This window comes from Sorex araneus, chromosome 2 (genome assembly GCF_027595985.1).
Source record: "Sorex araneus isolate mSorAra2 chromosome 2, mSorAra2.pri, whole genome shotgun sequence".
In the NCBI taxonomy this organism is placed as follows: Eukaryota; Metazoa; Chordata; class Mammalia; order Eulipotyphla; family Soricidae; genus Sorex; species Sorex araneus.
In genome coordinates, this window is record NC_073303.1 from 294,908,766 (window position 1) to 294,925,575 (window position 16,810).

The following is a 16,810-nucleotide window of genomic DNA, read 5'->3' on the forward strand; positions in this document are numbered from 1 at the left end:
GCCTGACACATGTTCTCAGACTGACACATATGCCCTGGCCTCCGCCTCCATCTGCCAGAAAGCCCACAGGGCCGGGGCGTGCCGAGAACCTCTGTCATCAGTAGCACCACACTGACCCTCCCCTCCTCGGACACTTTTACCGACCGGTGAAGACTTGGGTCACCCCCCTCCCTCCCAGATGCTCCATGCTAATCGCCCCATCTCCAGGTCAGCTGGTTCCTTCCTTCCTCCCGCAACCTAAATGCCCCTGTCACCTGACACGGTCTCAGATTCCTGGGACTAGAACACTGGCCTCCACACAGGACCCCGTGCTCTGAGAATCATGTGTGCAGACACTTTTCCTTCGCTCTCTCTTTACCTTTACCTGTGTGTGTGTGTTGTGTATGCTTGTCTGTGTGTGTGTGATTGTTTCAGGCTACACCCTGATGTGCTGAGGCTATTCCCAGCTCTGTTTGGTCAACTCTGGCCTGGCATGCTGGGGGAACATGTGCTGCTGGGGTCTTGGGCTGGATTAGAACCACAGTTGGCCACAGACAAGTCAAGTGTCCTCCTTCCTGTACTCTGGCCCGCTCTCTCTTCCATTCACCTGGCTTTAACAGACTGTGTTTGAGGCTTGGGCAGATGAAATGACCTTTGTTTCCCTTCCATGTCATAAATGAAACCATGCAAATTAATTCAGAGTGAGAAACTGTGATCTTTTTATCCCCCCTTCCTGCTAGTTCTCTGGCCAGTGTCGTGGAAACAGTCCGTTGGGCTTGCTGTGATTCAGGAAACAAAGCGGCTCCTGTCCCCAGTACTCAGGTGGCCGCATTTACACTGGTGCATAGTTCCAGAGAATGCTCAGAACTGCAGTGTGTACAGTGTGTGTGTGTGTGTGTGTGTGTGTGTGTGTGTGTGTGTGTGTGAGACATACGAACAGCTCCATCACTATGAATGCAGTTAATGATCCTGAGGTTCTTTGCCAAGAGCGTTATTACAAGGTGTTTGCAATTACATGCTGGTTGGCTGGGTGAATCCAGAACGTAGCCGCTTGATTTGTTTACTTGTCTTCTAATACTAGTTTGATTTCATAAAGGAAAGAAATGAAACTTGAGAGGATGAATTTATAATTAAAACTACTTGAAAAAAATTCTTCTCGATATTTACATTTTCTCTCTATTACATACAATTTAATTCTGCATTAAGTTAATCGCAGAGGTTTTAATTTGAAGGGAGAAGAAGATTTTGGGGGCCCATACCCGGCGATGCTAAGGATCACTCCTGGCAGTGTCCAGGGGACCATATGAGGACCAAATTCAAGTCAGCCCTTGCAAGGCAAATGCCTGACCTGCTGTACCATCTCTCCAGTTCCTTACTTAACTTTTCTTTTTGGCTTTTTGAGTCACACCCAGTGATGCACAGGGGTTACTCCTGGCTTTGCGCTCAGGAATTACTCCTGGCAGTGCTCAGAGGACCATATGGGATGCTGGGAATCAAACCCAGGTCAACTGTGTGCAAGACAAATGCCCTACCCGCTGTGCTATTGCTCCAGCCCCTCCTTACTTAATTTTTAAAAATGTATTTTATTTGTGGGCCAGGGGGGTAGTACAGAGGTTAAGCACTTGCCTTGCATGCTTGCATGTGGTCAACCTAGGTTTGATCCCTGCCATTTCATAGGGTTCCCTGAACACTGCCAGGAGTGATTCCTGAGCACAATGCCAGAACAGTCCCTGAGAACCAGTGTGTACCCTCCCCTGCCTCTAAAATGGTTTTTTTTTTTTTTGAACACTGAGATGGAATTTATTTCCCTCTATTGCCAAGAAAAAAATTTCCACTCTAGTCAATCCTTGTGCATAACATAGAGATGAATTTAGAATCCTTTTAAATCCCGACGAGTTCCAAAGTTGAAAGTTTAAGACGGAATGAAACATTTTATTTTCTAGAGTACACTTTTGTCATTCAATAAAGGAAGTATTGCTTATGGCAAGCCTTTTGTGAGCTAGGAATAAATATTTTAATTCCGTTCGGGTTCTTCCTTTCCGCAGTCTTGGCTGCAGAGAGGCGGCGGAGTGACTCGTCAAAGGGACTTTCCCTGGGCTGCTTCTCCCCATCCTCACCGCCTTGAAGGCTGGCTGGGAGGAGCCAAGGGGATTAGATCACAATGAGGTCACGAGCACGGTGCCTGGCACGCAGGCGAGGATGGTGGAAGGGTCAGGGCCTCCGACGTCTATGGTAAATCTTATCCAGCTACACAGGGACGGCTTTGCTTCTGGCCATTGTCACTGCAGCCTCCCTCAGCCCACAGCTTCTGCTTCCCATTTCTGGACCAGCCTGTGCTGATTCACTGGCGCAGATGTTTCCTGCTTCTGCTTCTTTTAAATAGGCCCCTCCCGGGCCATGAGGGCTGACAGGTACTTCAGCAGTGCTGGGAGCCCTCCAGTTAGTGCTGGGATCATAGCACCCACTACTCCTCTGCAGGGCGGGAAGGGGTGGGGATGGGGGGGGCGAGGGAGGGCTGGGTGGGGGTGGGGGGAGTGCTTGTTGCTAGGTCAAGGATTGAACTCTGGCCCTTGAGCCTGCCAGGCACAGTTTCACCCGTTAAACTGTCTCCTGGGCCTCTGCTTCCGGCTTCTTTGTGCAAGAAGTAAAATAGCTCTGTCACGTGAGTTGTCACTGCCGGGAAGGAGAGTCCGGGTGGCCAGGATGCTCTCCTTCTGCAGGCTCGCTTCCACCACTCCCAGCCAGCTTCTCCTTTGGCCGATGCAGCCACGTTTGAAATTCCATCAGGCGCGTACCTGTGATTGGGGGCCAGGAGACAGTACAGCAGTGAGGGTGCTCATCCGGCAGGCACTGGCCTGGGGCGCGATTCTTGGCACCAGGTGGTCTTCCGAGCATGTCTGGGTGCAGCCTTGGAGGCCCCCGAGCACCGCCCCGGTGGCCCAGGAATCCCCAGCACCTCAGGGCCTATGCAGCATGGCCTCCCAGGACCTTGCACGGAACCGCCCACCCGTTTGGCTGAGAATCATAGCTGGGGCCACCAGGTCTCCTGAGCACTGTGTAAGATACCCGCCTTGTCCCCTAAGATGTCCCCCAAAGAACATGGTGGCATTTGCCAGTTTCTTTTACAGTCCGTTTGCATAGGAATGAGGCACCGCAGATTCTCACATCGGTCTTTGTTTTTGGAAGGGGGCCTGCGGGGAGCCCCTGAGTCTCTCTGGGCTCACACGTGTCAGATTTTTTTTGTTTGTTTTGATTTAGGGGCCACACGGGGCAGTGCTCAGGGCTTACTCCTGGCTCTGCACTAGGGGGTCAGTACTGGTGGGCCTAGGGGACCCTATGGGGTGCCAGGAATCGAAGCAGGGTCAGCCACGTGCAAAGCAAGTGCCCTCCCCACGGTCCTGTCACTTCAGCTCCAGAGTATATCAGCCTCTTGCACACAGCCAGGTGTTAGTACAGCATCGCGTGTCTGTGGAGAACTGACTGGGGTCATTTTCACTCTTTATTTTGCTGCCTTGAGGCCCCACCCGACAGTGCTCAGGGCTTACTCCTGCTCTGCACTCAGGGATCCCTCCTGGAGGTGCTCGGGGGACCACCTGCAGTGCGGGGGAATGGAACCAGGACCTGCCACCTGCAAAGCGAATACCTTTGTGGGTTTTTTTTTAATTTATTAATTTTTTTTATTCGTGAATCACCATAAGGGTACAGTAACAGATTTACACATTTCATACTTGTGTTTCCCTCGTACAATATTCGGGCACCCCTCCCTCAATCAGTGTCCATTCTCCACCACCAGTGAACCCAGTATCCCTCCCACCCCTCCCATCCCTCAATCCCATCCCCCCTCCCCCCCCCCACCGCCTCTGTGCAGGGCATTCCCTTTTGTTCTCTCTCTCCTTTTGGGTGTTATGGTTTGTAATAGGGGTATTGAGTGGCCATCGTGTTCAATCTATAGTCTACTTTTTCTACTATTCTTGGGTGTTAGTCTCCTACTCTGTTATTTTATATTCCACAGATGAGTGCAATCTTTCTATGTCTGTCTCTCTCTTTCTGACTCATTTCACTTAGCATGATATTTTTCATGTTGGTCCACTTATATGCAAAATTCATGACTTCATCTTTTATAACAGCTGTATAGTATTCCATTGTGTAGATCAAAGTTTCTTTAACCAGTCATCTGTATTCAGGCACTCGGGTTTTTTCCAGATTCTGACTATTGTGTACAGTCTGCGATGAACATAGAAGTGCAGATGTCATTTCGACTATACTTTTTTGCTTCTCTGGGATATATTCCCAGAAGCGGTATCGCTCCTTGAAGAATTAGAAATTGAACTCCCATTTGACCCTGCAAAGCAAATACCTTAACGCCTGCCCTATCGCTTTGGCCCTGGCGTCTTCGTTTAGTCTAGCACCACCAAGCGGTGATTTATAGTATAGCTCTGCCGCCCCTCGAAGTTGTCAGGCGTTTACAGCCCCTGACGCCCTCTAGGGCTACTTGAAAGAATTGCTCCTGGCTTCTACCGGCTGTGAGCCGGGCTTGGCTGCCTGGATTCACTCCCAATCCAGCCTCATCACTCCCAATTTCTGCTTGTCTTCACCCGGCTGTTTTCTGTTTCCTTATCAGGACAGCAGTCGCTGGATTCGAATCCAGTGGAATTGCATGTAAGCTAAGCATCTCTGCCAAGACTGTTTCCGAAGAGCATCCTGTTTGGGGATCCAGGGGGCCAGGAGTTTGGGGGAAAGACACTTCAGTCCAGTGCAGAGGTGTCACTGTGCCAAGCTTTTCTTTCATTTACCTGTTTAGTGGAAGCATTTAGCGTCCTATCCTACTCCCCCAGCCCCAGCCCCCAACTCACTGAATGTCCCTAAATGAATCATTCCCAGGGAACAGACATCTGCACAGGGATGTGCACGTGGCCCCTGACCTTGAGACAAACCACAGCCTGACCGTGTCTGCACTCCTGGCCACGCTCCTGAGCACGTCCTTGAATGTTGAGTCTGTAAAACCAGCAGGTGTTTATATTGCCTGAGTCTGTGGGGCCTTGAGTATGGTGGAAAGGATTTGCATGTGAACTTCCAGGTGCTTGGGAAGTTATAGCTTGTGTACAATATAAGGAAACGTAAGTCCCTCCCAAATACCCAGCTCTCTCTCTCTCTCTCCCTCCCTCATTACCTCACGCCTTCCCTCCCTCCCTCCCTCCCTTCCTCCCTCTACCTCCCTCCCTCCCTCCCTTTAGCATACAAGGCAACCACCTTACTCACTCTACTACCTCTCCAGCCCACACAATACTATTAGTAATGGTTTCTTAGGCACGTAATTCCAGCACCACCCCCATCACCAGTGTACCCACCTCCCTCTCCCAAGGACCCCAATACCCCTCCCTCTCATGTCGCTCATCCCCCAGCTCAGTTGTGTGGATTAGTTCTCCCATTGTGTTGCCTTTCGACCTTCGTCACTTCCTTACTGTCCCACATACGGGAGAGATCATTTTACATCTATCCTTTTCCTTCTGACTTCACTTAGCTTCTTGATCCATTCATCTGTGGTTGAGAGGGCCGATATCTTTAAATCAAGTTTATTTATTGGGGGGCTGGGGGGAAGGGAGGCTCCCAAACGGTGCCCAAAAGACCTGGGATCCACACCTGGAGACATGCAGTCAGTTACGGCTGTTCAGTGCTTGGCCTGACGTCGTGGTACTGTTCAAACCCAACAGTGCTGGGGGCCTCCAAGGGCCACACCTGCCTAAAAACCTCACCAAACACTCGGCGTTACTGGGCATGGCACTCGTCAGATAGAGAAGGAGATACAGCTCTGCTGTGTGAGGCAGTGACCAGCAAGCACACTGGGGATTCCGAATGAGGGGCCGAGGAGCGAGCTCGGGAGCTGGGCACTCCCCACCCCAGATGATGGCTTTCCTGCAGCGTGTTTTGGGGCCCCTGGGGTATATTCCCAGAAGCGGGATTGCTGGGTTCTGTGGAAGCTCAATTTAGTGGCAGCTTGACATCGGTGGTGACATTGCAAAGACCGTAGACCTCAGAGGCACCCGCCTTTTCGTGTGAGGACAGGCCCCCGCGAAGAGCGGCCCTTTGAGAAATGCAGCAGCTGATTTTGTGTGTGTCTGGGTTTTCCCCAAGGACGACGTCGGGAAACTGGGCAAGCTGTTGATGTGCGACTCTTTCAGCGTCTGGAGCATCCACAAGGACCGTTCGAAGATGAAGGATTTTATCCGATTTAAGCCCAGCCAGAGGCAGATCTACCTCTTTGAAAGGGGCCTTGTGTTCTGTAAGATCCGAGTGGATCCCAGCGGCCAGGGCCTGTCCCCTCAGCACAGCTTTAAGAAGTCGATGAAGGTAAAGGGAGCGTGCGGGGGCCGGAGGGCCACCCACGGCTGCTCAGCCTCACTTCACAGATCAGAAAGCACAGCCCAGAAAGGGGGGTGAACTTGCCACGTGCCACGTAGCAGAGCTGGGGGCCGCTCCTAGGCCTGCCCAGCTCCAGCGCCGAGAGAGGCCTTTGTGTGAAGGAGCGAGAAGGGCCAAAAGGAAAATTTGCTGATGAGAGAGCACAGGGTGGATTTTGGTCCTCCACTCGCCTTTCTCAGCCCCGCATCACTGATAGAGATGTGGCTTGTCCTGACAGTGGGATATGTGATTGTCTAGCAACTGTGTTCACACCAATGGACGCCTCTTGTGTAGAAAATGTTTCATATGTGGCCAGTCATATCACACTCACACACACACATGTCTTCTGGTGCTTCAAAGAATATATTTTTAGTCACGTTTGCTAAGTTGAGATGTTCTTTTTCTTTCCCCCTGCTGTGTGGGAAATCCCACTGAGGCATGTGCTCTATCACGGAAATATTTCCCCAGCCAATATTTTAGATTTTTTTTTGTCACCTTTATCATGTGGGCCACTCCTGACGCTACTGGGGTGGGGGGCTGAGGGCATGCGGTGCCAGGGATTGAATCCTGGTGCGTGCTTTACTGTTTTTCGTCACGGTTCCTGTCAAAGGCAGAAGGCTGAAGGAGAGATGGCCCACGGCTCTGACCACGCCAAAGTATTGTCTCTGCCGTCTGCGCTGTCCTCAGAAAGAGTCCAGAGGGACGGCAGAGTGACAGGCTCTGTTCAGGGGCACCCTCACTCCCCACCCACCCCGCCCCCAGCCTTCCGCAGTGGCTGAGTTGGGGGCGGGGGAGAAGAGGGAGAGCAAAGCCTTGGCGAGAAAGATGGGAAAGGAGTTCTATGAAGAACCGAAAGAATTCACGTGGCTAGCAAGAACACATTCCCAAACAAACTCAAAATAAGAGGACCTCAATTTTTTTTCTTCTTTTTTCTTTTTTCCTTACGACAGTTGGCAACACTTTCAATTCGCCCGCTGGGAAAGGGGAGCACCAAAAAGTTTGAGCTCTCCAACCAAAATGGACTTGAGAAGTACATCCTCCAGGTAAGGCGAACGCCTGTTCCGTCCTGGTGTCCTCTGCTCTCGCTCTCTTCTGTTCTCCCTTGAACCTGACGGACGTGTCCCAGCTCTGTATCTTAAACGTCACGCAGAAAACCGAAACGCGGTGAAATCAGCGTGCCCATCGGCCTGCTACTCAGATTATTTTTGTACTTATCCTTGCAGGCAGCTTCGAAAGAAACCAGAGATTGCTGGTTTTCAGCAATAAGTAAATTATTGATGCAGCAGCAAAGCAGTATTAAAGGTAAGAGTTCCCTATAGACTTCCACCCAGAGAGTTTCGCCGAGCTCAGCCCCGGACGAGCACTGTGGTCCGGAGACGCTCTTAGACCAGATGGCTCCAGGACAGTAACTGTGGTCACCGCTTCACGGAGCCCGCAGGTCCCAGGACTCACTGTAGATTGCGTGCAGTTGTTTGTAAATGCATTGTCCCCATAGACCTCGGTGCCACTGTCAGCTTCTTGAGTGCGAAGGTACTCTAGAAACCACTCAAGACTTAAATGTCCTCTTTCAAAAGCCGTACTGTTTTTAAGATGACTAGATGACTATACCTTAAAGTTCATTCTCTTGTGTTTGGGGAGAGGTAATTTTTTTTTTCAGTTTCTTTTGAATAGCTACACCCAGCAGTGCTCAGAGCTTACTCCTGGCTCTGTGCTCAGGGATCACCCCTGGAAGTGCTTGGGAATCCATGTGTGGTGCTGGGAATCGAATTAGGGTTGACCTCATGCAAGACGAGCGCCCTAAATGCTGTACTAGAGCAGGCTGGCCCCAAATTACTCTCTAAAATATCAATTCAGTCCATTTCAGTCTCTTCACAAGATGGGGAAGCCATCACTACTAATTTCAGAATTTTCATCAGCCTCACCCGCCAACCCCCCACGCCCATAAAAACTAAGAAATGATGTAGCGGTTTGCATTTATTCCCTCTCCAGCTTCGGAAGTCACTCTGCTTCCTAGATTTTTTGTATTCTGGGCATTTTACAGGATTGGAGCCATATATATGGCATTTTTTTCCTGTCTAGCTTCTTTTACTCAGAATCATTTTTTAACTGTTTCAAGAGTTTCTTGGAGGGGGAAGGCACCACCGCCAGTGGCTCTCAGAGCTGACTCCTGACTCTCCACTCAGGAATCACTCCTGGCTGCCTCGGGGGACCATGTGGGGGTGTTAGGGATAGAATCTGGGTCAGCAGTGTTCAGGAGGGAGGCCTTACCTACTATACTCTCTCCCCAGTCTTTTCAAGGTTTTTCTTTAAAAACATTTTTTTTTTGTCTCTTTTGCCCCTGTTATCCAGTGTTGGGGGAAAACAAGAAGTGAAACAACTGTCTCCAATCATTTGTTTTAAAAAAATGAAAGAAATGCCTTAGGGGAAATGGCTTTCCACACTGGCCACTCTCTAAATCGGTTTTAATAGATGATTCCAGTGAATTCACAGCTCAGTCAAATAATGACAAGTCACCACCAAGGAGACTTTGAAGGCAGTTGGAACTCTGTCCTGCCCTCTCCTGCAGCTGCCAAACTGCTCATTTTCTTTACTTTCTGGGGTCCAGTTTGGGGCACACATGTGGTGCTTAAGCATTACCCCTATCTCCATGCTCAGGGTTATATGCAGTGCCCAGGATCAAACCAGGATTGGCCACATGCGAGGCAAGGGCCTTACACCCTGTACACGACCCATTTGCAGTATGCTCCTGAGCTATTTTCAAGTGCTAAGGCTACCCCCAAGGAGAGGAAGGTGGAAGGGGGCATCCAAAACCTCCCGAAGCTCACTATGCAGGCGACACTCAGTTACAGAGAAATCCGGCTCAAACTTCATCGATTGAGTTATATTTCCTTTAGCTAATACTAATGACATTAAGAAATGCTTAATTTGTGGGACATTTTTTATCATTTGTACTAACAGTGTGCATTTGGTAAGGAAAATTTCTTTAAAATAAAAAAGGAAACTTCATCTTCAGAGACTTAGAAGGAATTCCATATTTCCATGTTCTTTCTTCATCTCTAATCATAGCAGGTGATAAGGTTGATAAGGCTGGGTGTGCAGCATCAGATGGATATAAACTAAAAGTTGTCATATCCAAATGATCTCAGTCCATCCTTCCTTCTTCCTTCCTTCCTTCCTTCCTTCTTTCCTTCCTTCCTTCCTTCCTTCCTTCCTTCCTTCCTTCCTTCCTTCCTTCCTTCCTTCCTTCCTTTCCTTCCCTTCCTTCCTTCTTTTCCTCTCCCTTTCTTTCCCTCTCCCTTTCTTCCTTCCTTCCTTTCTTTCTTTCTTTCTTTCTTTCTTTCTTTCTTTCTTTCTTTCTTTCTTTCTTTCTTTCTTTCTTTCTTTCTTTCTTTCTTTTCTATTTTCTTTCCCTCCCTCCCTTTCTTTCTTCCTTCCTTCCTTCCCTCCTTTCTTCCTTCCCTCCTTTCTTTCTTTTCTTTTTTCTTTTCCTCCCTCCCTCCCTCCCTTCCTTCCTTCCTTCCTTCCTTCCTTCCTTCCTTCCTTCCTTCCTTCCTTCCTTCCTTCCTTCCTTCCCTCCTTCCTTCCTTCCCTCACCCTCCCTCTCTCCCTCCCTCCCTCCCTCCCTCCCTCCTTCCTTCCTTCCTTCCTTCCTTCCTTCCTTCCTTCCTTCCTTCCTTCCCTTCTTCCCTCCTTCCTGGTTCAAACCTAGGGCCTCACATGTTTAAGGCAAATGCTCTACTTCTGAATCACATCTCTGCCCCACGATGTGAGTTAGACTTAATTTAGTTAGGTATGGTTGGGTTGGGTTGGGTTGGGTTAGGTTGGATTGGATTTAGGGCCATATCCAGCAGTGCTGAGGGCTTACTCCTGATTTTGTGCTCAGGAATCACTCCTGGAGGTACTCAGGAAAACATATACAATTCTGGGGATCCAATCCCAGACAGTAACATGCAAGGCAAGTACCTATACTATAACCATACCAAGCCCTATACTGTCTCTCCAGCCCTACATGAATTCTTCTTGTAACCTGTAGGCCTCTGCCATGAACCAGGAACAAGTACATTTCCATTTGTATAATGATAAGATGGGGTAGGGAGGGAGGTGAAGGGGTGTGTAAGTGTCCTTGTTTTCTCTGAAAACAACATTGTATTATGAAGCGTGTTCTAAAAATCCTTACCTCACAGATCAGTGTTTCTCAAGGGTCAGGTCAGGACACGCTGCCTCTGAAGCTTTTGCTCAGTTAGTAACCGGGCAGAACTTCCTTAAACACTCAAGCGCCGTTAGTCTTCCTGTCTTTGCCAAGGACCTTGTGTGGACACCAACTCATCTAACACTCAAACAGCCGCTGACAATCCCACAAGTCCTTCCCTTCCTGCTTGTTTTATTTATTTATTTTGGGGGATGTCACATGTGGCGAGGCACAGGGGTTACTCCTGGCTCATGCACTCAGGAATCACTCCTGGCGGTGCTCAGGGGACCCTATGGGATGCTGGGAATCAAACCCAGGTCGGCCGCCCTACCCGCTGTACTATCGCTCCAGCCCCCTTCCTATTTGTTGATTCAGATTGCTTCAAATACTTGTTACAGGTCTACATTTCTGGGTCCTTCCCCAAAACTGTGGGATTCAAATAGCGAGAGTGAATACTTGGGGATTGTGCACTTTCACTCTTTAAAGTGTTTGTCCTACAACTTTTTTGTTGTGGGGGCCACACCCAGTGGTGCTCAGGAGTAATTCCTGGCTCCGTGCTCCTGGGGTCACTCCTAGTGCTGGGCATTGAGCCAGGGTCCGCTGCATGCAAGGGAAGAGCTTTCCCTCCGGTGCTCTTTCTTCAGCCCTAGACCACCAGCTGCTCAACCAGCTTTCACACAAATCACGAAATCCCATTAATCGTTGATTTTTCGAGCGGGTCCAGTAACCTCTCATTTGTCCTTTCCCTGAGATCACAGAAGTCTCTCTCGACTCAGCCCTCCCAAGGATGTGATGTCTGCACTGGAGGCTCTTTCAGGGTCAGGGGAATGAGATCCAGCTTGTTACTGAATTTAGCATATGAATACACTATGGGAAGCTTGCAAGGCTGTCCCGTGTGGACAGGAAACTCTCAGAAGCTTGCCAGTTTCTCTCGGAGGGAGAAGCAGGCTACAAGACACCAGCTTTATTAAGGTTTAATTGACATAATGGGCTCAGGGGGCTCTGTGGGCTACTGGGGATCAAACCTGGGTCAGTGCATGCAAGGCAAGGGCCTTACAAGCTATACTATCTCTCTGGCCCTGCAAAGTAGTGCTGGAATAAACTAGGTGGGAGTAGAGATTAAAAAAATAATTTTTTTTAAAAAAAGGGGGCTCTAAGAATATGTAGAATGTGAAAGTAATTCATTTGAATGCTTAGGGATGATTTGCTTCCTGTTAGCCTAAAGACAGGATGGCCAAGGAAGTGGACTCCCTAGCCCGACACCCTAGATAGGAATGCTTTTACTTAGCCACCTCCCCAGACTTCCCAGGGACTCCCCCCCTGTGGGCTCAGCAGACCTAACAGAATGAGTTAGGTCGCAGAAAGTGACCTCAGGGGCCTTAGTCTTAGGAGGCAGAGCTGGCCGGGTTACGCAGAGATGGGCCACAGCACAGCAGTTAGGACTCAGGCCGAAGGCTTTCCCTGGAGCCAGTACAAACTCACGCATCTCATTCACCTCTTAGGATGAATTAGCCTTTTTGGCGCTTCAGTGCTTCTCACCCATGATGGTCCCAAACTGTCTGCTTCCTACAGGCTGGCTGCGGGAATTCAAAGCCGGTCAGACAGAGCTCCTCGGCCTGCGAGTCCATTCCCAGGAGCGCATTGTTGCCAACAGCCAGCAGAGAGAGGGAGCTCTGGCGACAGTGCCTTAAGGCTGTTCTCCACCCCCACAGGAGACGTGATGTCCTTTAGTCCGTGGGGTGAAGATGCCCTTGCAGCATCTGGCACGCTTGTGAGAAATAGAGAAAAATATAGCTTGAAAGAAAATAAAAACTACTTGGCCCATTTTGTATGCACGAACCGGCTAGGGAGCCCTGGAGGCTCTCTCTCCTGCTGCCTGCGTTCGGTGATCTCGCACCACTCCCCCCACTGTCCACCCCAACGGCCAATGCCATGGGTTGAATGATCAGCTGGTTGATGATCAGTTGCCGTTTATTCCATTCTCCCCACTCGCCTGTTCAGTCTCACTAAGCCCCCCATTCTAGTCTCACACTGCCCCTCATTCCCAGCTCCTCCTGTCTCTCCCGTTCATGTCTCCACGCCCGCTCCATCTCGCAACCTGGACTCTCTCTCTAGTCTCTCTCAACTCCCCAGCATTGGGGGTAGTACAATCAGTGTATCAAAAGCCCTTCCTGATCGCCCATCAGGCTCAAGGGCAGAAATACCACCTAGGGGTGTTTCTTCTCTCCTTAGTCCAATAACTTAATTAACATCTTAATTAACATCTTAATTCTACTTCTTAATATTAGTTGTTTTGTACAACCATGAGATACTACCTCACACCACAGAGACTAGCAGACATCCAAAAGAACAAAAGCAACCACTGTTGGAGAGGACGTGGGGAGAAAGGGACCCTTCTACACTGCTGGTGGGAATGCCGACTGGTTCAGCCCTTTTGGAAAACAATATGGACAATTCTCAAAAAATTAGAAATTGAGCTTCCATTTGACCCAGCAATACCACTGCTGGGAATATATCCCAGAGAAGCAAAAAAGTATAGTCGAAATGACATCTGCACTCATATGTTCATCGCAGCGTTATTTACAATAGCCAGAATCTGGAAAAAACCTGAGTGCCCTAGAACTGGTTGAAGAAACTTTGGTACAGCTATACAATGGAATACTATGCAGCTGTTAGAAAAAAGGAGGTCATGATCTTTGCATATAAGTGGATCGGCATGGAAAGTATCATGCTAAGTGAAATGAGTCAGAAAGAGAGAGACAGACATAGAAAGATTGCACTCATCTGTGGAATATAGAATAACAGAGTAGGAGACTAACACCCAGGAATAGTAGAAATAAGTACCAGGAGGTTGACTCCATGGCTTGGAAGCTGGCTTCACATTCTGGGAAAAAAGGCAGCTCAGATAGAGAAGGGAACACCAAGCAAAATGTGGTTGGAGGCCACATGGGAGAAGGGTGAAGTGTGCTGAATGTAGACTAGAGACTGAATACAATGGCCACTCAACACCGTTATTGCAAATCACAACACCTAATTAGAGAGAGAGAACAAAAGGGAAGAACAGTGGGGGGGGGCAGGGGGAGATGGGATTTGTGGGGGGAGGGATGCTGGGTTTATTGGTGGTGGAGAATGGTCACTGGTGAAGGGATGGGTCCTCGAACTTTGTATGAAGGAAACATGAGCACGAAAATGTATAAATCTGTAACTGTAGCCCCACTGTGACTCACTAATAAATAAATTAAAAATTAATTAAAAAAATATATTAGGGGCTGGAGCGATAGCCCAGCGGGTAGGGCATTTGCCTTGCACGCGGTCGACCCGGGTTCGATTCCCAGCATTCCATATGGTACCCTCAGCACCGCCAGGAGTAATTCCTGAGTGCAGAGCCAGGAGTAACCCCTGTGCATTGCCAGGTGTGACCCAAAAAGCAAAATATATATATATATATATATATATATATATATTAGTTGTTTTGTATGGACACTGTAAGAGATACATTAAGCTTATAGGGTGGCTCTCCTGGGGACATCTTGCTATAGATCTCAGACTACAGTGCTCAGGCCAGATTAATCTTTCCTAATCCTAGCAGGGTCCTATCTAGCTATCCTTTTTTTGGATCATGACAGAATTTGTCCATGACCATGCTCTTAACTTATAGCTAAGTATTATGGCACTTTGGCCTGGCCCATTTCGATGCCAGGGTAGCTCACAGCTTGCCCTGGGTTCATCCAGTCCCTAGTCAGGACCCTGCTTTTGGGGTGTTGAGGCGTAAGGGCAATTGAGGCTTAAGTCAAGAGAACAGATGCCCAGGAATGAATACCATTCAGAGTCAGTTAACTCCCAAGTTACAAAAGCATAGCATTAAAACTGTCTTCCTGTGTCTATAATACAAAAAGGACATTGCTCTGAATTAACTATGCAAAGGACTTAAGGAGAAGAGAAAAGCAATATTCACAAGTTAACAGAGTCTGATTAGGAGATAAAGGTGATTGACTGGTTGGGGAAGCAGAGCACAAAGAAAGAGGTTACAGATAAACACAGAGGAATGGGAGCACTGTGATGGGAGTAACCTGAGCTCCCAATAAACCTAAGCTCCCTGTGGCAAGGCAGAAAGGACAAACCAGTGTTATCCTACAGCCCATCATTAGAATATAGCTGCTGAGCTAGCAGGCATTGCCATCAGAGTCTGCTTTGGGAATCCCTCACCCTGCTGTGGGGACCCCACACAAGTACCACCAATCTGGTGTGTAAGTCTGGATGCCCACACCTAAGTGTGTGGTCTGCGACACGCAAAATAAACAAACAGAAAACTTCAGGGGAAAAGGCAGTCTCTGAGGAAAGAAAGGAAAAAATGTGTGTGTTGTGTGTGTGTAAATAAATTGAGTAGTCCCTGTGCCAGCCAGTGGGTAATAAGCAAAAGACCACGATGTTATTTCAAAGTCTGTAATTCCGCTCCCTCCCTTCTCCTCCCCCACCCCCTGCCCCAGAAGTATTCTGGAAGGGAAAATTAAACCAAAGGAGCTTCCTTGTTATTAAATTTCATTGTTTTTAAGGAAAACATCAGATCTTGATAGTTCTCACTCAACATCATGTGCTAAAATTAAATTCCCTCGAGTCATTTAGGATGTATGTGACATGATGTCAAGATCATGCACTGAGAGAAAAGGCCCCCGGGACCGGCCTCGGGGTGAATCTGCCCAGCTCACCTCTCCCCTTCTTGTCTGCCTTCAGCACACCAGGATTTGTCTGGAGCCTGCAGTGGGAGAGCGCCCGGGCCCCAGGGTCTGTCTTCCCAGCCCTTGGCTGGGAGTCATCGGGGACCAGTCTTGTTCTTCTTCTTGCTCATTTTCTAAGATCTCTTCACATTTTGCTGTTATCATGGTCAATGTGTATATCAAGAACCTACGAGTCTTTATGTTTGATTTTTCTGGTGTGTGTGTGTGTGTGTGTGTGTGTGTGTGTGTGTACACATGTGTGTGTTGGCTCTGTGTTTGCTTTTTAGGGGCTGGAGCGGTAGTACAGGAGTTAAGGCGCTTGTCAATGCTGGTGTGATCTCCAAGCACTGCCGTGGGTCACTCCTACCACGAAGCCAGGAACAGCCACTGAGCACAAGCAGCTGTGGCCCCAAGCCCCACACCGCCCAAAAAAAGGAAATAAAAGTAACTTTTGCCTTTATAATGTGCTTCCTTCCTTCAGATAATTATGAAGATGAAGACAATGACAAACAGATCTCTCCCAAATGTGAGTAATAGCCCAGCTGATGCCCAAGGCTATTCTGAAATTGTCTCTTTTTTAAATTTAATTTTATCTTTGGACTGAATCACCATGAGATACACAGTTACAAAGTTGTTCATGATTGAGTCTCAGGCATGCAATGCTCCAATAACCATCCCTTCACCAGCCCTGCCAGGAGCCAGCCCTGAGCACACAGCCAGGTGTAAGCCCTGAGCACCACCGGGTGTAGCCCAGACCCAGAGAAAGAGAGAGGGAGAGACAGAAAAACAGATACAGAGAGACACATACAGAGTGAGAGACAGAGACAGAGACAAAGGCAGGCACAGTGACAGAGAGACAGATAGAGACAGAGACAAAGAGACAGTGAGAGACACAGAGAGAGACAGAGGCACAGAGAGAGGGAGAGAGACAGAGACAGAAAGAGAGAGAGGATGGGGGTGCTTTTTGGAGGCCAAGATTCAAGGACTGAACTCCCCGGGGACGCCCCTTCTCTGTCCAGCTGGAGGCTTCCAAGCTGGAACCCAGAGCTTGCAGGTCACCGTGCAGTAGCTCCCCTGAAGGGGTGGGGGTCGGGGTCTGTCCCTGACCACTCACTATCTCCCTTCTTTCCCCAAGGCTGCTCCAGCCGGGAGCCGGTCTCCGACAGCCCTGAGGATGGAGGGGTGCCCGGAGACCTGGAGAAGGAGAGCAGCGCGCTGAGTGTAATTCCCCGCCCCCGCGTCCTTCCCCGGCCCCCCCACCCCTCTCCCGGCCCCTCAACCCCTCTCCCCGCCCCCCGACCCCTCTCCCGGCCACCTGACCCCTCTCCCGCCCCCTGATTGCTCTCCCGGCTCCTCCGTGACCCAACCCGGGAAGCTGAGGTCACCACATGTGCCCAGAGGCTCGCTCCTCCCGGCCCATCTGGCCCCCCACACCACCACCCTTAGCAAAGTGTAGCTTTTGGGGGAGCTGGGGTGGGCCTGACTCAGACCTGCGCACAGAGACCCCCCTCCCCATCGCCCTCCCCAT

The 16,810-nt window shown here is 49.4% G+C and overlaps 1 protein-coding gene across 3 annotated transcripts in view; it reads left to right on the forward strand.

Moving 5' to 3' along the window:
- Positions 1-16,810, forward strand: part of MCF2L2 (MCF.2 cell line derived transforming sequence-like 2) — a 263,863-nt gene that overhangs the window by 244,340 nt on the left and 2,713 nt on the right. For all 3 annotated transcript variants that reach the window (XM_055124229.1, XM_055124227.1, XM_055124228.1), the window contains exons 23-27: positions 6,112-6,327; positions 7,329-7,421; positions 7,602-7,680; positions 15,764-15,808; positions 16,418-16,503. In XM_055124229.1, coding sequence (XP_054980204.1) covers positions 6,112-6,327; positions 7,329-7,421; positions 7,602-7,680; positions 15,764-15,808; positions 16,418-16,503 — 519 coding nt within the window. The remainder of the gene's footprint in view (positions 1-6,111; positions 6,328-7,328; positions 7,422-7,601; positions 7,681-15,763; positions 15,809-16,417; positions 16,504-16,810) is intronic.